The sequence below is a fragment of the Mytilus californianus genome, unplaced genomic scaffold (assembly GCF_021869535.1).
Source record: "Mytilus californianus isolate M0D057914Y unplaced genomic scaffold, xbMytCali1.0.p SCAF_6, whole genome shotgun sequence".
NCBI lineage: Eukaryota > Metazoa > Mollusca > Bivalvia > Mytilida > Mytilidae > Mytilus > Mytilus californianus.
In genome coordinates, this window is record NW_026262712.1 from 101,883,329 (window position 1) to 101,908,368 (window position 25,040).

The 25,040-nt window shown below is 31.9% G+C and overlaps 1 protein-coding gene across 1 annotated transcript; it reads left to right on the forward strand.

Moving 5' to 3' along the window:
• Positions 1–207: 207 nt before the first annotated feature.
• On the forward strand, positions 208–24,180 carry LOC127706701 (atrial natriuretic peptide receptor 1-like). Its single transcript, XM_052211358.1, has 20 exons — positions 208–223; positions 752–963; positions 1,586–1,693; positions 2,263–2,337; positions 6,720–6,832; positions 7,753–7,849; positions 9,221–9,264; positions 9,868–10,027; positions 11,109–11,213; positions 12,460–12,531; positions 13,560–13,722; positions 15,083–15,244; positions 15,779–15,974; positions 16,520–16,660; positions 17,184–17,307; positions 18,881–18,949; positions 19,471–19,633; positions 21,383–21,493; positions 22,608–22,699; positions 23,670–24,180. Exons 1-20 carry the CDS (start codon positions 208–210, stop codon positions 23,964–23,966), a joined length of 2,520 nt encoding a protein of 839 aa, XP_052067318.1. The 3' UTR covers positions 23,967–24,180.
• Positions 24,181–25,040: the final 860 nt, after the last annotated feature.

The following is a 25,040-nucleotide window of genomic DNA, read 5'->3' on the forward strand; positions in this document are numbered from 1 at the left end:
ACTAATCTAACTAATTAACTTGCCCATCGAGTTACCCTTTAAGTATTAACATTCCCTTATTTATAACTCGAAGGAAGACTCAAATTATTCTATAACTATTTCTGCATTGGCATTCTCTGTACTTTAACATTGGGCATTGCATTAGATAAAATCCTGAACTATTTATATCATTGCTCTATAAAATTATCTCCGAATAAACCCTTCGACATGAGAGTATATGAAGGTATGATTTCATATCACCAGGGTGGAGTACTTTAATTTGAGATTTAAAGCTTGTTTTCATTAAATAATAAAATTATGTGGTACAGTATAATACACCATAGCTTTATACGAGCCTGTGTTTTGTTGTCTTTCATACCGGTATTATATGTTTATAAAAATAAGAAGATGTTGTAAAATTGCCAATGAGACTCTCCACCAGACACCAAATGACATAGAATTTAACTACTATTATCTTTTACTTGTATATTTTTTTCTATGTATCTTTTGTTGGATTGATATAATTTTTAGTTAAGGAATACAAACGAGTTTTTAAAAAGAAACCGAATAAAAAAGAATGAAAAATCAAAATAGGATAATTATCAGATGGAGATACATGAATTATTCAATACTTACATTTTTAGGGTATTTCATTTATAAATCATAAGATAAATACACTTTTCAAAGTTTCGGTTCCATATGAAATACGCGAAAGCTGCTGCGTTATTTGAAATCTATAAGTTTGTAAATAAAGAAATTTATTTTATTTAAGTTATTATTTTGGTGATTTCGGATGATGAACTCCGGAAGTATATGATCCTTGCTGATAAATTGGGAATGTCCGATGGTGACTATCAGTTTATTTATGTCAAAATAACTATGCCATCAACCAATGACATACAACGCCTGGAAAGTACTGGACTATGGGAAAATGGTGATTTAAATGATGATGATGCAAGGAGAGGATTCGAAAATTTGTTATACGTGAGTATTATCTCTGTATTGTATTTGACCCTGTTTATGTTTTATTTTGTCTAAGCCTCGTCCTTTGCCTCTCTTTGCAACAAAGGAGTTCTATGAATAAATCTGCAGTAAGTAAACAACTTTTGTTCTTTTTTAACCACATTATATACACATATGGAGATATGGTATGTGTGGTAACTATCCACCAGAGTTCAGATGACAAGAGTATAAGCTAGTATAGGTCACCGTACGAACTAGTTTTGTATCATGTAGATGTATGTCAAGGTAAACAATTCATAGACACCTCCAGATCTATTTCGCTATCACTCTATTACAAACAAACAAAACAACCTCTTCACACCTTCTCTCAAAACATGCCGATTCAAGGTTTAGGTAAAAGAATATTATGAGGAATTGGAACTCTTTTGTTGATTCCTTCACCATACAAAGAATATTTTTTATGTTAAACATATAATGCCAAATAATTTCGAAGTGTCCAAGTAATTGTAAATGAGAAATAAAGGAGATTTGTTGCTTGTTTCTCTTTCTATATTTAAATGTATATTATATTTCAGGATATGTTAATTAAGTTCATATTAAGGACGTTGTTTCTCGTGTCCTTTTAAATATACTTTATTTGAAGGTAATATTAGGTGATATTAGGGATGTTGGACAATCGTGGATGGTTGAAGCCAAGTCTGCAGCTAGGTCTTTATTTGGTAATGACAGAAGTATGCCTGATGCTGCTGAGGTGTGTAAGATAAGTAAATTCGTGATAAGTATATATATCTATAGACCAAAGGATAGGACACATTCTGATAGAAAAAATAAAACTGTTGCAGAGACAAAACTACTCGTATAAAGGAAAAAGAACAAAGGATACAATAAAAGTGTAGCAGACAAGGCGTTGCTAAATTGGAGGTGATTTTTAATGAAAATGAATACATAAGTGCATTATATTGCACAACAAACGTTAGAGTAATTTTATATGATTACATGTTTGTTGCCAAAACTATATCTTATATAATTGCTATATAGGTTTAACTTTGAAACAATTTTTGTTGTTTGCCGATTGTTTCGTTCTTTAGGTAAGTCTCTTCATTAAATCATATGTAAACTTACCGGGAGAACGAACTTATCGGACTTGATGGTATTTGTTATTGTATTCTGAGGAGACTGTGTTGGTGGTTGATGTGATATGTTGTACTGTCAAGTATTTTTATCGATTCCTGTTATCAATTTCATGTATTAATAGTATTGAGTATTATAAACCAATCTGAATCTGTATTTATCTACAGAAACATCGTATTTATATTACAGCCTGATCCGTACTCCATTTTCTTGCACGATTGTGTAATGCTGTATGGTTTGACTCTAAATTCAACGGGTGGCAATGTAACTGCTGTTAATGGAACCATCATAAGGAACGCCGCTATCTCAGTCTCATTTCATGGTATAATATTACTGCGTGTTTTATGAATAAAACTTTTAGTGCATTAATCATATGCTTGATTTACTATTGAGCCAATAATAACCATAATATATGAAAGTATGTCCCCAAAATGTCTTTTTGCGTACCCCAAAAGAGTAGTGTTCGACTTTCATTTTTATAAAAGATGATACATGAGTTAATGGAACACGACAGATAGTAATTTGACTTCAGATAAACGCAATGATGATTCACATCTTTAAAGGATTAATGTTTTTTTTCGTTTATCACTAAAATTCTTATGTGTTATGTGTTTGAAATACAATCCACTGTGTGTTATGTGTTTGAAATACAATCCACTGGTACTTACATTATAATGTGTGTAATAAGGGCTAAAATAAAAATCAAAGGTTGAAGGGGTAACTTACCTAATATATTTATATTTCATGCTTCGTTCTAACGTCTTACCAGAAAAGAAGTCTATCGGTTTACATTATACATCATGGTGACATTCGTTAGATTCTTTTGGTGGCGTGTAAATATTCAACATAAATATCCTGAAATACAAGATGTAACTATTTCAGACTTGCATTGTAACTTTACATTTTCCATTTTGTTATTCAGGTTTGTCTGGGCAGGTATTAATTAGTAAATTTGCGGACAGATTGCCATATACGACCATTTACGATTTAAACAGAACTGGAATGTTTTCACTTGTTGCTTACCAATACTACACAAAGAACAATGATACCACAAAACCGGTATGCTTGTACATTGCATGTTCGTTCAGAGAAAACAATTATGTACACTACGTCTTCAACTCAATTACAATGTAAATAAAACCTGCTTAAACACCACTGCCAAAATCAAAATACATGTAAAAGATCTAACATACATGTAAAAGATCTAACATACATGTAAAAGATCTAACATACATGTAAATAGAAAAAATGAATCAAAATAAACTAATAATATGAAATCCTAATTTACTTTGATATTGAATGTGCTTAGATGACTCATTTAACAAAGAATGGCAGTAATGTATAAAGAGTAATGTAAATGTAAAATGCTGAATAACATATCCGTATTTTGTGATATTGAAAGTCTATTCGAACTCTTTGATGTCCGAATATTACTAGGCATACACTGCAGTTCTACCTCGTGAGTGAATACAATCAGGAAATATGCCTTATATGTTTTTATTAATCATTGTGTTGAGTAAACAAAAGAGCTCTTATAGCAACAGGCGATAAATTTACACGATAGAAAAGGTGCCACTCCTTTCTTTTCTTATGATCTCATTTGAGGTAGTAGACTCTTTACAATTTTCGTTATTTGATATACTTATATACTAAAAGTTGATATTTTGACTCATTTGGAGACTGCATAATCACCGAGTTTTTCCGACTTATAATTCAAATTAAGGACTCTAATTAAGCTTTACTGTTTAAAGGGGCACTAGCTGTCAAATTCATGTTCACCGATTTGACTAAAATTCTCGTATTTGATTTATAACATACTAAAACGTATATCCAAATTATAAAAAAGTTTAATATAATTGATTTACGATGCACGGACTCGATAATTTGTATCAACATTTCGAATGTATTTTAGTCTAGACGCCATCTATTTAACCATCGACGTGACCTCCGAAGACTGTCGACGGTCACATAACCCGATATAAACATGAACAAAGATATAAATAGATAGCGAATTCGTGCAATTGGATTTTTCTAAGTCTGTTTGATTTCATATTATAGGTTTAAAACATATGTTTAGAATCGTTTTTACCTGTATAAGAATGAGTTTTGTAGATCCAATCAGTCGACCAGATGCTTTGCCCTTGTTTCACTTCCAATATTGACATTATGTACTTTTTAATAGATAAACACGACTAGTTCATGCGTAAGGCATCTCTAGCTAAGGGTTGAATTGAAGTTCACATGAATATGGATTTAATGAGGTCGAATTATTCACTTGAAAGTGAATAATTCATTAGCGATATTTCTTTGCTTATTTTGACAAAACTAAACCAAACTGGCTGCTAAAGCGAATTATTATATCACCTTTCACTTTCATTAATGATTGAATAAAAAAAAATCATATTTTATTTTTTAGCTCACCTGGCCCGAAGGGCCCCATGTGAGCTTTTGCCATCACTTGGCGTCTGTCGTCGTCCGTCGTCTGTCGTAGTCTGTCGTCGTCGTCGTCGTCGTCGTCTGCCGTCGTAAACTATTTCAAGAATCTTCTCCTCTGAAACTACTGGGCCAAATACCTTCACACTTTATCTGAATGTTCTTTAGGGTATCTAGTTTATAAATTGTATCAGAAGTTTTGATCAATCAACAAACATGACCACCATGGCTAAAAATTGAACATAGGGGACAAACGCAGCTTTTGGCTTATATCTCAAAAACTACAGCAGTTAGAGCAGAAGTGAAAGGGAGTTAAAGTGATGAATGGGTCATGATCTCTATCTGTTATGAAATTTTAAGACAAGTTCGACAACCCATTGGTGGGTTACTGTTGGAAATAGTTTATTTTTATTAAATTTTACTGTTTTTTGGTTATTTTCTTGAATTGAATATTATAATAGATAGAGAGAAAGTATAAATGGCAATAAATGTTCAGCTAAGCAAGATCTACAAATAAGACAACATGATCAAAATAGTCAATTGACCCCTTGAGGAGTTATTGCCCTTAAAACGTTTTTTTTTTACATTTTTGTGAAAGTCTAATTACTTTTTCAAAAATCTTCTTCTCTGACACTACTTCGCCAAATACTTAAAAACTTTAATAGAATGTTCCTTAGGGTATCTAGTTTATAGATTGTATTCGGGGATTTGATCCATTCAAAAACATGGCGGCAGTTTTTAAAAATAGAACATAGGGGTCAAATGAAGTTTTTGGCTTTCATCTCAAAAACTAAAGCAACAAGAACAAAACTGACATAGGTGAAAGTGTTAGTCAGGTTTAGACCTACCTGTCAAGTAATCTTCTGTCCAATAGGACAACTTATTGTTGGGTTACTATCCAGAAATAGTTATTTTTTAGGAAATTTTACAGTTTTGGGTTATGTATTATTTTTAATATTATTAAAGAAAGAGAGAAAGTGTAAATGACAAAATTGTTCAGCAAAGTAAGATCTACATATAAGTCAAATGCCTGAAACTGAAATTACGGGTGAGCGATATCAGGCTCTCATGAGCCTCTTGTTTCTACATCTCGTAGCTAATGCCCCTTTAATTGCTGTAAATAATAACACGGAGAATTTAAAATATTTTAGATAAGAACAGAGAGACATGTAAGTAAAGCCTTCTACTTCTTATAATGTATCTTCAAGATTTCTTTGGAAAACAATTGCTATCTTATTATAATAATTATGTTTGCTCATTCAAAAATATGGAAATGGTACAGTTCCTTGTACCTATCAGTAATTTTATATGAAGGTAAATATGCAGATTAATTTCGCCTTGGCTGTTTCTTTATTGGTTATTGATTACGTTTTTGTGGTTTTCCCCCGTTTCAGAATGTTTGTTACAATACACATTTTTGTAACATTATCCTTTGTTTCTTTACGCTTGAATGCTACTTTATATGCATGTACAATAGTTAAAGTTTTTATCAATCAAATTTGTTTTTTTGGCAATTTAAAACACGTTAAAAGAGGATATGAAAGCATAAATGTATTATTTAGTGAATGTGTATCAGCTGTGTATAAAAATGTTTTTGTGTTTTATTTTGATCGATGTGTTGCAATGGACAGTAGCGCATGAAATCAGTGTGCATCAATCGGTAAAAAACGTCAGTTGAAAAGATTTTGTAAAATAACAAGAGACCGTATACATCGAAAGAATTAAAATCACAGATTACTATATGGTATTCATTGACCTATCATTTTCCTCATGACTTATACAAATAATGATTTAGAGAAAAGAATAAAATTAGTTTTTTTTTATTAAGAATAGTTTAGAACAAGTGTTACTTCGATATATTAGAAAAACTTTTAGGGGCCAGCTGAAGCCCTTCTCCGGAGGCGGGATTTTCTCGCTGTGTTTAAGATCCATTGGAGGCCTAGGGCTATTTTCTGCTCTTTGGTCGGGTAGTTGTCTCTTTGACACATCCCCCGTTTCCATTCTCAATTTTATTGTATACAGGAATCTTAAACATATATATTATTTTCATTGTTTAATGGCAACAAAAGTTTTAGTAATCATGATAGCGATTGGGTAGTGGTTTCTTTAGAGCCAACAGGAGAAAAACAGTAACAGATATTTCATCAACTAGCAAGCCAATAAAACAGCATATATGGTTTTATAATTCTTTGATAATTTTATTTCTTTTTCAGGTGGCAGATGCTGATGACATACGTTGGGGGAACGGTTTAACCAGCAGCACTGTCATACCATCGGACACACCAGTTTGTGGATTTTATAATGAATTTTGTCCATTGAAGAGTAGGTGAATTTATCATACATACATGTGCAACATGGTAAAAATAAAAAAAATATATAGAAATTGTTAACAGCCATGTTCGAATATGCAAAATATGTTGTTTCGAAATTAAATACATGGTTGCGGACAACACTGATCTTAAAAATTGTCTGACTATCTTCAATATATCTTAAACAATCTTTTGAAAAGTAACACAGTGACGCTAACCATACACGTAGTAACGATACTGCTTTTGCAGCTAAAAAATGGCATAAAAAAACGAAAACGGCTATAGCAAATATGGCAATTATATATCACCAAATCGTCTATTGCTTTTATCTATATCACGAAATGATTTATTTTAATGAATTTTTCCCCACAGCACCGAAAATGGTCTTATATTCTGGTCTTAGTAGTGGAATATTTGCTGCAATGTTAACAGTATTTCTTATCTATCGGTAGGTTATTATTGCATTGTCCCTTACATTACGTTTATCAACAATAAATCTGAAAAGTCGTATATGTTATATTGAAATAAAGAATGTGATGCCACTAGTAGTATACTGTGGTGTGTTGTGTTAACTTTTATTTGTCTGTTTTGCCCTGAGGGTGTCTCATCTGTTTTTGATATTTAATTGTTGATTGTTACTTGGAATATCTTGGTAACGTTAACGCCAGTCTAAATTTTTACTACTTAAATTTTTTTTTATATGCCATTTTATATTTCGTGCTAAGTATATCGACTATCAATTTATATCGCATGATAATTAAAAAAAATACTTTAGAAGTAAAATTTCAGACAAACAGTCAAACATATATGAATTCACACACTGTCAGAAAATTCCAAATGAAAAGCTTTGTCTTATTTCAACATATTGTAAATCTGACTTTCCTTTACATTCATCCATTTTATCTCCTTTGTAAACATTAACAAAATATTTTATCAGAATATGGAGGAAAGAACACCAGCTAAATAATACAATATGGAAGGTCAAGTACCAAGATTTAGATTTCAAGGTCAACAAACCAGCAAAGTCGTTTATGGTATAGTAGATTATATTACATATGGTATAGTAGATTACATTACATATGGTATAGTAGATTTAATTACACCTTATGTAAGAATCCTGGGTTTTGATTGGTTGATAGCCAGTGTATTTTTCACCAATTTACTGTTATCAAATGAATATCGTTCATTTTTTAACGCCGCCGGGGTATATGCAAAAAAGATATACCTTTTTACCCTCTCTGCCGTGGTATTTGCCAAAAAATACTCTATCCGACTGGACGCTTGAAACGTCACGATCATCAATGCGTTTTTGAACGTTAACATTCGGTGTAATTAAACAGATATATCATGTTAAGGAGGGGTATTTGCGAAAAATACCAGTCTTGAGAATGAATTTCTCTCGCCTTACGGCTCGCGAAATTTAACATTCTCTCGACTGGTATTTTTCGCAAATACCCCTCCTTAACATGATATATCTGTTCAACATTACATATGGTATAGTAGATTACATTACATATGGTAAAGTAGATTACATTACATATACTGCTGTCTGTTTCGATAATCATTAATACACTTTGTGGATGAATTAAATGACAGTTTTGTCTTCTGTTTCTAAATTCTAATTTTTAAAATCAGACTCTTTGGTCTCTGGTCTCTGTTCTGATCTAGTATCTTATATCAAAATAACCTCAAATGATCCAATTTGAAACTACTTTAGTTTATGATCAGGACTTTAAATATATTTATGAAATTGCCATCTGTCAATGAAATAACTGGAATGACTAATAATTATACTAATATTAACAATAGTCGGAACAGTTTACCAAAAGGAAATAACATAAGTTATAAGAGAAACACGATCGATATACATCAACAACACTGAGAAAGTATTTATTTCATTTGAGCCAAGAGATTCAATGCACTGGCACTTGTTTCTATCCATAGGAATATCGACTATACATTGCTTCTATTATATATGGATAGTCGACCTCCCCATACATAGAAACAAGTGCATGTGATTCAATGGCTGAATTGAACAAAAAATCAACAATTGAAATTGACCTAAATTTCATTCAAATGCGTAAAAATTATCCAGATGAAAAACATATAAATGTGTAGCTTCATAGTGATAAGCTAAAATGAACTTTTCTTAATTATTGCAACAATACATTGTTGCAAACATCTTAAGGGTATAATAATTATAATTGCAAAATGAAACGTACGACATTCCCAGTAATGTGTTTTTTAGAATTGAAATATAAAAAAATGTCGGTTTATCAAGTCTTCCATTTCCACTTGGCTTTGTCCGTCGCCTTCGCATAAAGTCAGATTTGATATGATTGTCAATAAGACAACTTTGCAACAGAGACCAAATAACGTAGTACTCAGTATCTGTAATAAATCAGTATACAGCCTTCAACAATGAGGAAAACCAACAGCACTTTGCAAGGTTTAAAAGACCACGTCATCTAGTATTGTCTGACAAATAATCACTGATGTTTGTTTTCTTTAGAATGGGGTTAGTATCTTAAGTATATTTATCAAGGGCCTTATATCTCTTAAAGTAACTTTAATAATAAAATTAAAGATAACAATACTAAAGTGGTAAAAGAAAATTGAGAATGGAAACGGGGAATGTTTCAAAGAGACAACAACCCGACCAAACAGCCCAAAGCCACCAATAGGTTTTCGACGTTAACACAGCGAGAAAATCCCGCACCCGAAGTCAGGCTTCAGCTGGCCCATAAACAAAAATAAACGTCACAATAAACTCCAAAACATATAAATGAACAAAAAAAAAAAAAAAAAAAAAACCACACAAGACTATCAAAGGACAGAGGCTTCTGACTTTATAACAACAGGCAATAACAAAGTTAAAAAGTAAGTTTGAACAGCGGTATACTACAGTTGTCTTTATTTACCCAGTAAAATTAAGAGTTCAAATATACAATTGTCGGTTTATTATTTTCTTCTATTTTCATTAGGCCTTGTCCGTCGCCTTTACACAAAGTCAGTTGTGTTTTACTGAAGCAACAGTTACATCTTCAAATAGATATGGTTTAAACGACACCAGGGCTAAATCAGCAGGAGATAGGGACGATACTAGAATTAATGATCATACTGCAAAATACAAGGGACAAATTGTCTACGTAAAACGCTTAAAGAAACAAAGGATTAAGAGTGACAGACAGCTGTTGAAAGAAATGAAAATGGTAAATTTAATATCATTCAATAACATGTCGCAATCAAATATCATTATTTCATTTTGAATTTAGTTTGATATATGAAAAAATAAGGAGATGTAGTATGATTACAATGAAGCAACTATCCAAAGGGACAAATAAATGACTTATGTTATCTTTATACTGTATCATTGTGTATTAAATGCTTTTCAATTCGTATCTTATTTGGCCTTTCAACCGATTTGATTCGAGCGTCACTGATGATTATTTGTAGACGAAACTTCATTTGGCGTAAAAAAAATTGAATCCTGGCATCTATGATGACTATATTTACATATAGAACTTAATATGATGAATAAACAGCACGAAATAATGAAAAGAAAAGTCATATAAGTCATTAGAACACAGTTTAACACATAAAATTGAGAATGGAAATGGGGAATGTGTCAAAGAGACAACAACCCGACCATAGAACAGACAACAGCAGAAGGTCACCAACAGGTCTTCAATGCAGCGAGAAATTCCCGCACCCGGAGGCGTCCTTCAGCTGGCCCCTAAACAAATATATATACTAGTTCAGTGATAATGAACGCCATACTAAACTCCAAATTGTACAAAAGAAACTAAAATTAAAAATAATACAAGACTAACAAAGGCTTGAGGCTCCTGACTTGGGACAGGCGCAAAAATGCGGCGGGGTTAAACATGTTTATGAGATCTCAACCCTCCCCCTATACCTCTAGCCAATGTAGAAAAGTAAACGCATAACAATACGCACATTAAAATTCAGTTCAAGAGAAGTCCGAGTCTGATGTCAGAAGATGTAACCAAAGAAAATAAACAAAATGACAATAATACATAAATAACAACAGACTACTAGCAGTTAACTGACATGCCAGCTCCGGACTTCAATTAAACTGATTGAAAGATTATGTCTTCATCATATGAATATCAGGCACAATCCTTCCCGTTTGTTTGTTTTTGGTCTCAAGACAAGAACTACATATTTCGCAAACTTCGACATATGAATATGGACAAGGTTTTTTTTTTTTATCTTTTAAACACATCATGATTAAAAGCATGGTTACTAGTAACATATATTTTTTTACAGTTGCTTGATATCAAACACACGAATATAACATCTCTAGTCGGAATGTGCACGGAACAAGGAAGCATTTCTGTTTTATGGGAACATTGCACAAAAGGCCGTTTGCGTGTAAGTTAAGGAATATAATCTCCAATATTATGATATTTTTTCAGTTCGACATCTGAAATCTTTTACTGGAAATACAAAAAGTTATGAAAAATAAGAGGTATAATTAAATCAAAGTATGAAAAAAGGACGGCAAAACCAGTGCATTTTGGGGTTAACTTTGACTGATATATAAATAATTTAATTCCAAAATGAAGTGCTGTTGTATTTATCTTTTTAAAAATAAAATGTAAAATTGTTATATCTGTTCTTACTTGAGAATCCATTACGTTTATATCCAGTATAATATAGACTTGTCTAAATACTACTTAGATACTTGTAAGTTCTTGTGAATGTTGAGAATAAGAGAAAGCAAATAATCATGGCAATTACTCAGATCTGCGAGAAAAAAAATGAGTTACGTGTTATCGTGTTCTTTTATCTGTCTTTCTAAGTTATTAACCTTTACTGTTTAGTTTATTTTTGGTGATGTCCTTTTGGTGTGGCTCGGTGCATGTACATCCCGTCATTGTGTTATTGAGCTATGGTCATTCTTTGTATTCTTGTCTTTCGTTTTTGGTTATGTGCTTTGTCTTTATGCCGTTTTGTTTTTCTTTGTTGACATATTTGTTTGTTTGTATATAGTGATTAAAACTGTAACACAATGTTGACTGATGTACCCCTATTATTGAAATTTGTGCCTGTTATGTCTATTGGTTTTATTCACACATTGTTGTCAATATTGTTTTTAAATAATTTTGTAGGACTGTCATGCGGGTGGGAGGTTTGTCTGGCTGTGTGGTCGGTTTGGTCTGTTTTTTTTTGTGTCGAGTCAGGATCCAGAGTATGACAGTTGTTTTCCGTTCTTTTGGTGTGTTTGGGCTTTTAATTTTGCCATTTGATAAAGGACTTTCTGTTTGGGTTTTCCTTGGGGTTCGGAATTTTTGTTATTCTACTTTTTAATGTATGAAAAAAACTCTGTTATTAGAAGCTAATGATCTGTTTAATTCAGTCTATATATAAGACAACTTTAACTTCAAAATAATATTTAGAGATCTTCATCATATAAATCATTCATCAAAATAATTTAATTAAAGCCAGTAATCTAATTTATTTTATCAAATTACATTAAAAATAAAATTTAACAGGATTTTTATGTAGAATATGTAAAATATATACACTATCACGATGATCTAATGCTTGGCTCCAAAGGCTTTTATTTTTGCTTTAGGACAATAATCCTAAAATAAATGTATATTTTTTGTTTCAGGATATTATTGAAAATGATGATATTAAGCTTGATACGATGTTTAAGCTGTCTATAGCTATTGATATATGTAGGGTAAGGAAAACCATAAACATATGATACAATTAGAAGTCAGGTAGAGCAGCACTTAATTGATTGTGTATAAGACCTTACTGTATCAATACAATCATTATGTATACAAGTCACATCCTTCCAGCACGAACTTTCATCTCGTAATTGCTTTAATAGGGCCCCGCCGAATGGTGGACGCCCTATAGTGATCAGTCTGTCCGTCCGTCCGTCTGTCCGTCTGTCCGTAACAAATTGTGTCCGCTCTATATCTAAAGAACCGTTATGATTTCAAAGTTTATACTTAACATGTACATTAACCAACACCAGAGGGTGTGTCATAATGTATGTACAACTTCCTAGGTCAAAGGTCAAGGTCAAAAACTTTGGTTTTAGTTGACAACCCCGTGTCCTATGGTAAAGATCGTCTCCGCTCTATATCTTGAGAACCGTTATGATTTCAAAATTTATACTTGACATGTATATAAACCAACACCAGAGGGTGTGTCATAATTTATGTACAACTTCCTAGGTCAAAGGTCAAGGTCGAAAACTTTGGTTTCAGTTGACAACCCTATGTCCAATGATAAAGATACAAATTTTTTACCACACATTATTCACAGCGGGGACCATAGAGATGGCTCCCATCTCAATGATATCTAGTTCGGCCCAAATCTAGACATATCTAAAAAATAAACACTCTTCCGACCACAATTTCAAGACCAAGTCGTATTTCTGTAAAACAAACCCGTCAATTAAGTTTTATTTTAACATTTAGAGTCATCATTACAGCTTGATGTAACTCTGAAATATTTGTATCAAAGATGAACACAGATTTATTTTTTTCGTAGGCTTAGTCCTTTGTTTATCAGATGTTTCTTTTTTAACGGACTTTTGACATGATTTAAATGGCGGTTGTGTTTGAAAAAATAAGAAAAGCTCATTCAAGCTAAACACCTGACTTAACCTTTGTTTTGATTGGTCCATATTGCTCATCAATGAAGTCATGTGAGCTAAATTAATTAGTAATTGTCTTAATACATTATTCCTTTAAGGGATTAGAATACCTCAACAAAAGCGAACTTAAATACCATGGTAACATGAAAAGTACAAACTGTGTAGTGGACAGTAGATGGACCTGTAAGCTGTCAGACTTTGGACCAAGGACTATTTATAAAAGCCTTATTGATGAAACTGGAAGTTGGAGAACTGAAGCAGGTATTGTGTATTGTGTTTTATTTTTGCATAATGGAAATGGTTTTTACAGATATTTTCCTCGGATATTTTGAATAATTTAGCAATTATTTGTGAAATATTATTCACTGGTATGACAAAGTTTAAAAAAGAATTGGAACGAATGGCAAATAAAAAAAGAAACCGACTTAACATCTTGTTATCATCTCACCCTTTTCAAGTGCTTCATGCTTCTGTGTTGGTTGTTTATCAAGTTCATGATTCGGTAATTTCGGCAATAAAACCCGAAAGTTAATTAACAACCAAAGTTACGAAATGGAATATCTTTTTCGATTAAACGTTATGGTTTTTAGAGATAATAAGGACACACTGCTTTACCCAATAGATCCGTGTATAATATTTTTTGGGTCACAGATGGAATATAGAAATAAAATAAATCGTACTACTAAACATTGTTAATCCACTGTATCTTTGCAAATTTGGAATCTGTATTTCTCAAATAGTTTATAATTTGTGTCCAAACGAGTAAAAGGTTGTTTAGAATGTGCAAAATCCAGGTGTACACATTGCCCTTTATACCGTATTACGATCAAAACTGTTGTATGCATTTGAATAAGATTTCATCATTCCACCATCTACCTTTTCACGGAGTAATTTATGATTGAAGTATTTCTGATGCACATAATAAACCGACTAGATTGATTGTTGAATAAACATGTAATGAACGTAGCTTCAAACGTTATGTTTGTAAAGTTGTAGTAGATTAAAGATTGATTGTATTTTTTCTTCAGTTGTCACACATACGTTTTTGCATCAAGATGTTCAGTGTGTATGTTTGTCATGTCAGAAATAAAGGTATTAAAAATATGTATTGAGATATTCAGGTGAAACGCGATATCATTTTCAATAGCATACAAGTTTTCAAACCTCATGGAATTCTGCATTTTAAAAAGATCATGTTAGTGTAATTGGTTAGATTCACATTATTATTATTATTATTTGCAGAATGATTTTCGTGGCAGCTCGTTAACTAATTTCCTTTTCCCGAATGTGACCTAGCGAATTAGACTTATATCCGGGTTTGTATTAACATGAGGATCTGCTTACCCTTTCCGGAGCACCCGAGAGAAACCCCAGTTTAAGTGGGGTTCGTGTTGTCCAGTCTTTAGTTTTCTATGTTGTGTTTTGTGTACTATTGTTTGTCTGTTGGTCTTTTATTTTTTTGGACTTTGAATGTCCCTCTGGTATCTTTCGCCTCTCTTTTAAAAGGAATATAAATGCAAATTTTGTAGTCAAAGTACTTTGATAGCACAGCATCAGTATAATAAAATAATTTTTCTTTTGTAAACAAATAATGCAAACTACATTGTACCACTGGTTTTAGAATCTCTGTTCTGGACAGCACCAGAGCATCTTAGAACATGGATTGTCCAAAACCAGAAGGCAGGATCCGTACAGGGAGACGTCTACAGTTTCGGAATTATTGCAAAGGAACTCGTTACCAGAGACACTGCATATGGATGTGAAGTTCACATGTCGCCAAATGGTATGCTCAAAAGCTTGTTTTTTGTGTGTGAATATAAGTACATGTTGTAGTGAATATTTATATTTTTTGTATCTCGTGTCGTCCTTTTCAAATCATATATTTCTATTCAAGCCATACCGAATAAATTGCAAGGTCATAGGTGGAATATAGAAATAAAATAAACCGAACTACTAAACATTGTTAAGAATAAAAACTATCAGTAATGCAAATATACTTTCGTAAGACAGAACTAGCAGATTGCGGTGTGTGTTATCCTTCTCGAAGAGGACTATCGATCGTTCAGTTTGCTGAAATTTTGAATATTTATCTAATATATAATACTTTGAGATTGCTTATGCTTGGTTTCAAGATCCAACTTTTAGAAAACAAAATTCGGAAATTCGGTACCTTACCATATTTTTGGAATCTTGTAATTTTGAACTTTAATAAAAAATATTAAAGATATTTTTATTACTTGTGCTGAACTCTTTAGCTACTAATATGATTAACAATCGTTGTATGTAATCGGTATTCTTGTTAATTTCAATGTTTCAGAAATAATAAGTAAGGTAGCAGCAACAGCGAAAGTGCCATTTCGTCCAAAGTTTCCATATATGTCGGACAACAACCAGGCAATGGAACAAACAAAAGCTATACAAGCTTTAATACAACGGTGCTGGGCAGAGGACCCTCAAGTCAGACCCTCCGTTAAACGAGTTCTGAAGACTCTGAACACTATCAGTCCATTTAAGTGAGTCATGATCTCCTGGTCAAGAAAATATCTAAACACTTATGCATAAATATATATTTGTTTTTTGTTGTACGGTTTTGTTTATCATTGTTTCTTCCTAGCTTTTGGAACATTGTGGATTTCCTCAAACGTGAGAATAAATTCTTAACTAAAAAAAAACTAAATGGCTAATATGAATGTAGGCCATTCGAGAGTTTGCCATTTTCTTTGGAATGGCATTATTTACTTACATAAAAAAACAACACAATGATATGCTGATACGTGTATACTGTGACAGAGGCGTACACAAATATCAAGGAAACATTCAGAACTCATACGTCCAGATAAATTGACAACAGCCATGGCAAAAAACATAAGACGGATAAGACGGAGAAAAGACACAAGTCCACAAAACACTACATAGCAAACTGAACACTAAGCAACACAAACCCCACCAAAAACTGGATTTTGTCATACTGGGGGTATGCAATGTATTGTTCACATGTTTATATGTTGTTTTTTTTTTCAAATTTCGTGAATTGTTTAAATGCTATAATCTGTCCCAGGAAATCAAATGTGATAGAAAATATGATTGTTATGATGGAGAAGTATTCTAATCAGTTGGAAGAACTTGTAGCTGAGAGGACAGCGCAGTTGGAAGATGAAAAACGGAAAACAGATGCGTTATTATATCAGATGTTACCAAGGTAGTGTATCTTAAACAAAAATAAATCGATATGAGGGCAGTAAATATAGACAAATCGACAACATCGTGGAGAAAAGTAAAGACGACAGAAAGACAAAATTGAAAAAAAAGCCGAAAATTTTTAAAAAACTAGAGAAAAGACAAGATAAATATAATAGACGAATCGATCTTATGTATACGGGATGTAACATCTACAGACGCGTTTATTCCTGAGTGCTTGATAAAAAGCAAATAACACGTGTTTCTGAGATAAAAGTATATTTACGTACGCAAAGAAAAAAACCCATATACATGTGACACTGAAATAAGTCGGTGAAAACATGCATTAAAAATTTAAAAGAAAAAAACAACCTTTCTTCTCAATCTTATACGTCAGCACTACTGAATATGGAATTTAAAGCAAAGTATTTGGTATATATCAGTTTTTTACCTTCCTGTATCATCAATGATAGGTTGATAAAATTGAATACTATGTTACAAAAATCCAATCAAAGGAAACGTTAATTGTTAAATAAATATTTCAGGAAGGTAGCAGAAGATTTAAAGCTGGGAAAACCTGTAAAAGCTGAATCATTTGAGAAAGCTACAATATACTTTTCTGACATTGTCGGATTTACAACAATAGCTGGGGAATGTACACCAATACAGGTATCAATCTTACAGCTTTGTAAGATGGCGTCTCTTTTTTAGCCGATTTGCGATTTGGTTTCCGGACAATCTTTTTTTAGTCATAAATAATGTCTTTAACGAAACGTTTTAAATAATGGCCAATGTGGTTAGATCTCAGTTGATTGAGTTTTAAAAGTCATGGTTAAGGTTACAACAACAAATGATATGCTGGCTTTTGATGATATTTTGGTTTTAGAGAGATATTGTTTGAATTACATATTTAAACTCCCACAAATAGCTTGGAAATGCCGATTGAAAAGAATACTGGCATCTATTTGTGGGGTTACTTAAAGAAAATATGCCTATGATTATACATGTACTTATATTTTGAGAAAATTTCGTTTCCAGATATCTTTTTGACATAATTAAGATCGTAAACAATAATAATCCATAAGGTGAAAAAGCTTCCTATAATGGATCTCGAGGTCACTATATCAAAATTTATTGTTATAGCAGCAGTTATTAGACCGAAATTTTGGCAAATCAGGTTTCGAATAATATCTTTTGAACAATACATCAAATTATTTCCAAAATCTAAATTGATCATGTCTCTATTACTTCTGAGGTCACAATTTTAAGGTAAAGGTCATAGAAGCAATTGATAGATTAAGATTTTGGCAACAGTTTTATTTTGGGATATCCTTTGAACTGTTTCAACTGCACCACAAAAGATTACCTTGTTAATGTACACACAACAGGAGATACACGAAAGGTATTCACCTTGATGATGCATACTTAGCAGGAGGTATTCACCATGTCAATACGCCTATCCTATTGGTGTGTATAGCAGGACATACTGTTGATACGTACATATAGAAAAACATTCTTATCCTATTGACGCATCTGGTCTAGGTCTGAAAGATTTAAAACGACTTTATTAATTTACTTTTAAATTATATATCACTGATATCAAACCTTCTCTTCTCGGATAATTAATATCTTTTGAATGTATAGTCTTTTTACATGAATACGCATTGTCCAATAAAGAACAAATGGTAGATCTTGAATGAAAATTGTTAATTCATAAATGTATCTGGTATTTGCCATAAAAAGGACACGCATACATAAACGCAGAAAGAGGATAAAACAGTTTCAGGATGGTTAGTTTTACTTAATAAACTTTCATTTTTAACTGGAATGAGATGGAAATACATTTTAATTACTATTCCATGTCTCTTCTCATTCAATTTGGAATATGTTTCTCGTTTACAAAACAAGATTAGACTAAACAAAAAGAAGAAGAAGAAAATAGTAGCGATGAAGGCTTCAAATCGGAGAAAGATTGATTGATTGTTTGAATGAAGATTGCTTATTGTTGCTTCAGTGCAAAAAAGGTTATATGACGCTGAGTCGGATAAAGCCATGACACTCCATGACATAAAAAGGAAAAGACGAAAGTACAAACAACAGTCCAAAAAACCCTAAACAGATGATAAAACTGTCGCTGACATCATGTTGATATAATTTCGTTATATGTTGTTTCAGCATTCAACCGTGTTATATTTGTGAATGAAAAAATAAAAAGTGTATCAACCTTCATTTATTTTGGTAGGTTGTAGAACTGTTGAATTCGTTGTATACCTTATTTGACGACACGATAAAGACTTATGAAGTTTACAAGGTAGGAGGGTATGTTGTGTCTTCTTTTCATAGTTTATAAAGATAATCGTATTAGTACTGTATCTTTTGATAAATATATGTTTGTTATCGAAAAATAATAATGACTTATCGATACAATATATTGCAAATATAACTATATGTATTATATCATGCATACAACGATGAGTTGTAAAGTTTAAGGAAAAAAAGTATACAATATACTACGTCATTTGGGCTCTGTTGGACAAATCTTCTAATTTTAATATAATCTTGAAAAATTAGGTTATATGATAAATGGATGAATTATTTGTTTGTATTTTGTCACATACTAGCAAGGTTATTGCTTTTTATAGATTCTTTTTATTCCTTTAGTACATTGACTGATAGCGTGAGTATAACATGTATAATGTATGCCACTTTATATGGAACAAGATAAGCCAGCTAAAGATGTTTCATCCACCAAGTTCTCTTAGAAACTTTTTTTCTAATTGAATTCATTTTGAATTTAATAATCAAGTAAAACTACCCTTCACTGTATCAAAGGTTGAAACAATTGGAGATGCTTACATGGTAGTCAGTGGTTTACCAGAGAGAAATGGTGACAAACATGCCAGTGAGATGGCGTATGTAGCCTTAGATCTTCTTCATGCCGTCAGAATGTTCAGATTGCCTCATGATCCTGAGTCCTGCCTTCGAATTAGAATAGGTAAACATAAGTAAAACGAACCGTATCTATTTCGTCGGATTCTTATTCCTGAACTAACTTTTATAATGAACACTCAAAACCAAAGAAGATGGGAAATCAAAATAAATTTAAATACATTTGATGCTGTATATTTGAACTTAAGGGACATTTAAAAAATGACAATTAAGTTCAGCTACCATACATCTTCATCTCATGGAATGTATTGAATTGTATTGGGATTTCCGCTTATCGTGATGTAAAATTATTGTATAAGAAAATACAATCTGATCTACCAGGTAAAACAACGATTAATATACTCATACACTGTACCATGTAAGCTATGATACTATTTCAGTTTCAAGCTTTATATCACCGTAGGAATGTATTATTTCATAAAGTATTTCATTTGAAAATTTGTTGTCTATGTCATCTATAAAAAGAATTTTAATAAACTTACGATATGCTAGATCACGTTTTCCGTGGTGGTTATATCTAAATAATTTCTTCGTGTCCTGAATTTAGATTTTTTACATTGCTTGTTTGGTGGAATGCTGTTTTTTTTTCGTTTGTTTTATTTTTGGTCATGGTTATGTCTATTTTTGGTCATGGGTATGTCTATTTTTGGTCATGGTTATGTCTATTTTTGGTCATGGTTATGTCTATTTTTGGTCATGGCTATGTCTATTTTTGGTCATGGTTATGTCTATTTTTGGTCATGGCTATACTATTTTTGGTCATGGTTATGTCTATTTTTGGTCATGGCTATGTCTATTTTTGGTCATGGTATTTTTGGTCATGGCTATGTCTATTTTTGGTCATGGTGATGTCTATTTTTGGTCATGGCTATGTCTATTTTTGGTCATGGCTATGTCTATTTTTGGTCATGGTTATATCTAATTTTGGTCATGGTTATGTCTATTTTTGGTCATGGTTATGTCTATTTTTCCTCAAAATGTGAGTTTTTATTGCCCTTTTGGTATCTTCTGCTACATTTGTGACGTTTTTTTTTTGCATTTAAATATCTCTGGATAGTTTTGCCTGTATCATGTAATGAATGAACTCCCTGAGGTAAAGTTGACCCTTTGAAGTTTTTTGGCTATTCGTTTTAGTCCCCTTTTGGTCATAAAGTCCCTCCTTATATATATATAAATATCCCTGGTTTTCAAATGTTTGGTTTTGAGCTTTTATGAGCAGGGAAAATCCAGAAAAGAGCTTTGCACTCACCAACTGTATCAAGTGTCAATTCCTATAATATCGGGATGTCTGATATTTATGTTTCTCTATAAATAAAAGGAAAAGAGGGATTTACATCGAGTAGAAACCAACCAGACATCTTTTAGTTTTGTCTCCACAACCGTCGATCTCGAATTAAATGCTTATCGTGATGTGTTTTTTCACTTACAAAAATATTCAACGAATTGAAATAATTACGCGATATGGTTACATTCCGTCTCTTAGTAAGATAATTGTGAATGTTGATGGTGTGGTGTATTGTTATTTTCTTCCGAAGGTCATTGACCTGTTTTCATTATCAAAATTCCAAATGTAAAGTGACTTTTTACTGACAAAATAGCGTTAAGATTGCTTAAAACCCTTTCCTTATAACCTCTAGATGTTAAATTATATAATACCATGGAAAAGTAGTTGTGTTATTTCTGATGTATGATATGTCAAATGACTAATTTATTCATTTTAACAAAACTATTTTTTTTTAAACAATTTTATATTTTACTTATTCATTCATTTATATATTTATCAATACCATTATAGGTCTTCATAGTGGCCCAGTGGTTGCAGGAGTAGTCGGACTTACCATGCCACGATATTGTCTGTTTGGTGATACCGTTAATACAGCTTCTAGAATGGAGTCAAACGGAGAAGGTGAATATCAACGATTCCTATAAACGAATGATGATTGTAAGGGATCTTTTCCTGAAAAAAGTCAAAACAAAACAAAATACCGCTAGTGTTAAAAGAGCTAATGTCTTAAAAAATAAATGTTTTATATCTTTTATTTTATTTTACCTATCGTAGATAACAGATATCTGAGCTACTTTATTTTACTTTACCTATTTGACAGACATATGAGCTACTATTAATATTACTTTGCAAATAACATAAAAGGCGTTAAAGAAACAACAATATTCAAAAAAAAAATATTGACATCACTTCTTGAAATCAATTAAAAGTAATGAAATCTATGTTTACTATAGATATTGTAAAATTGAATGATTTCTAGTACAGAAACAAATACATTTTTCATCATTGTAATATGATATATTGATTTCAAAATCTACACTTTCTAATTATTTTCAGTGAACATTTCCAATATACTTTGTAATTTGTTAAAAGCTCAGTAAATTATCAGTTCAACCGCAACAAATGCAAAATTAAAACAACTGTATGAGTTTCATCAGCTAACGTATGTAGTAGGCATTGAACAGTTACAGTATGTTCAGGAGAGGTACTTGCGAAAAATGATATCATTCAAGATGGGGGAAACTGTTTGAGCCGCTAGGCTCAACTCCCATGCTAAACCTGATATACAAGAGAGGCGATAGATGCCAAAGAAACATTCAAACTCATTAGTCGCAAAAAAACTGACAATGCCATGGGGAAAAAACTAAAACCCATCAAAAGACAACAGTATACAAAGCACAACATAGAAAACCAAAGACTGAGCAATACATGTTTAACTACACCGAACATCAATAAAGATTGTTAAACATTCTACAACAGATTACATCATTCTTTCGCTTTAAAGGATTTAGGCAAAAAACAGCCGCATAAAATGAAGCGAACAAATAATCAAGTGTCTCCGTGAGTACAATACTACGACAGAGACATCATTATGCATACCACTGCTGTGGCAAAATACGCGAAATTATATGATAAAAGACTAGAAATAAAAGAAATATATAAACTACATCTCAATCAAGCAAAATCCAGGATACTTATGAAATAACAGTTATGTTTTAAATTTCTTCAAATATAGCAATGAAAATTCATATCAGTAATGCAACTGCCAATATGTTGAATGAAAAGGCAATGTTTGACATAGTGAAAAGAGGAGAACTGAAAATAAAGGTAATTGTATTCAGTTTGAAAACAAATAACTTTTTCTGCCAATCATACCTACGGTGTTAAAAATAAAGCGTAGGCTTTAAGCAAAAAATATTAACATCAAGAATACTGCTTCTAAAAATTATGTATATTTCATAAATCTTATTTGATATACATGCAAGATGGAAGGTTATCCTACAAGACAAAGCGATACTAAATAATTCATTTTCCAATCAATTTCGGATTTAACAACTGTTATATCTAAAAATCAATAGATTGATATTTCAGAAATAACACTTTTAAGATAATTATAAAAACCGTGTCTATTTTTTATACACATTCTCTAGAACTGTAGTTTTTTAAAATATTTTATCTGTTAAAATTTCAAAAAGAGTAAAATAAGAAAAGTGTAACAGGCAATCTGAAGAATAAAGAATATATAGATATAAGAAGATGTGGTACATTGTATGAGTGCCAATGATACAACTCTCCATCCAAGTCAAAATTTAAAAAAGTAAACCATTATAGGTCAAAGAACGGTCTTGAACACAGAGCCTTGGCTCACACCGAACAATAAGCTATAAAGGGCCGCAAAAATTACTAGTGTAAAACCATTCAAACGGGAAAACCAACGGTCTGATCTATATAAAAACGAGAAACGAGAAACACTTATGAACCACATCAACAAACGACAACTACTGAACATCAGATTCCTGACTATTATATGTTTGTTGTTAAAAAAACAAGAAGGACAATGGTTTTTTTTATGATATTTCATTTAAAAGTTTATAACATGTTCATTTTAAATGAAAAATGTAAACAAAATGTGACCTCACATACATACCATTTAAATGAAGTTAATCCTATTCAAAAGATTTAGAAAATCGAAAAAAAAAATCAAATTATTAGAAATCAAGTATTATAATTTTAATTAATTTCAATTACACTTTACCCAACATATTTACTTTGTCTGTTTCATGTTATTTTCATGTAGGGTAAAGGAGTAATGGTAACATACTGGTTAGAGGGAACAAAAAAGGATGTTTCATCAAGTCAACAGTCGTTCAAACCGCAGTACTATTCACACCTGGGAGATGATCCTGATCAGGAAATAAAAGAAAATGATCGTTTCAAGGAAAACTATGGGCCAGATTTATATGTGAAAATTAATCATCCTGACGGTTCCCAGGCTGAACAATCTAAGCTTGCATGTCTTGATTTGATTCCGTTTTCAAGTATAACACCAAGTGTACAGTTATATAATACTGTTCATCAAAATGTTGATATTTAGTGTTTACATATATAAGACATCTACAAGTGCTCCTAGTTGTAACTGTTTTGTTGTCGATTTGTTATATATCAACAGAGTATATAAAGTGCGAATCCAGTTAGTTCATTTTCACTGTCGTATGCGAGTATGTCTGTTGTAAAATAAAGGATGATGGGAAAAACTGCGTTTGTTTACTTTTTAAAAATACAAAATAATAGATTTGAAAGTATGTTTTAGCATAATTTCATTAGAATATAACTTTCTAATGTATAATAACAGGATTAAAGTCCAAAAAAGTGAAATTAAAGCAGCTGAATCCATAATATTGATTACTGAATGCGATTCATTTTAACTATAAATGCGGTGCGATCATTTCTGATGTGGAATTTTTGGAGGTGCGATGAATTTTCATTGTTGTTTTATATGATAATTCGACATGCAACAACTGAAAGTAGTCTTTTAATGACTTAAATATTGATGATATTTACAATTTGAAATGCAAGCTAGTCGTAGATGCTTACTTGAATATACACGGGTATAACCAACTTATGGTTGATTCCGGACGTTGTGTGTTGTGTACCGTTCGTCGATTTTTTTTGTACGTTCGTTGCGTGTTATCGTCATAGTTCTGTACCGTTAGTTAGTAAAACATCGAGAACATAATTAGCTGTTTCTATTGAAATACCTATTTCTTATTTTTTGTTAGCAAGCATTTACAACTACTAAAACTATTTGACATTTCTAACATTTCATATTGAAGATTAAAACAACCTGAATTTTGTATTTGTTTGACGTGAAACAGATCTTACTAGAGATAGAGAAGCTTACTCATCCGGAGCGCCTGGTTGCTATCCATTTTCTTAGAAATCCAGTATTTTGATCTTGAGGTCAAAGGTCAAGCTCACACGAATAGTCAGGATGATATGCGTCACATTGTCTTAAGGTTATACACGTTCACATCATGCATATTCAAATATTTTTGTTGTGTTTGCTATTAGTGAGTCATGGATCCGAAAATATACTGGAGTAGAACATCCATGAATATAGCGTATTTTCATGGCGAATTTTCCTGGAAAAGTTTTAGTCCTCGCTTAA

Bases quoted from the DNA above. Each gene is read 5' to 3' on its own strand.
- LOC127706701 (XM_052211358.1), top strand. The intron at 9,265-9,867 runs GTTTAAAAGACC...ATCTTCAAATAG, and splicing joins AACCAACAGCACTTTGCAAG to ATATGGTTTAAACGACACCA. The intron at 16,661-17,183 runs GTAGTGTATCTT...TAAATATTTCAG, and splicing joins TTATATCAGATGTTACCAAG to GAAGGTAGCAGAAGATTTAA.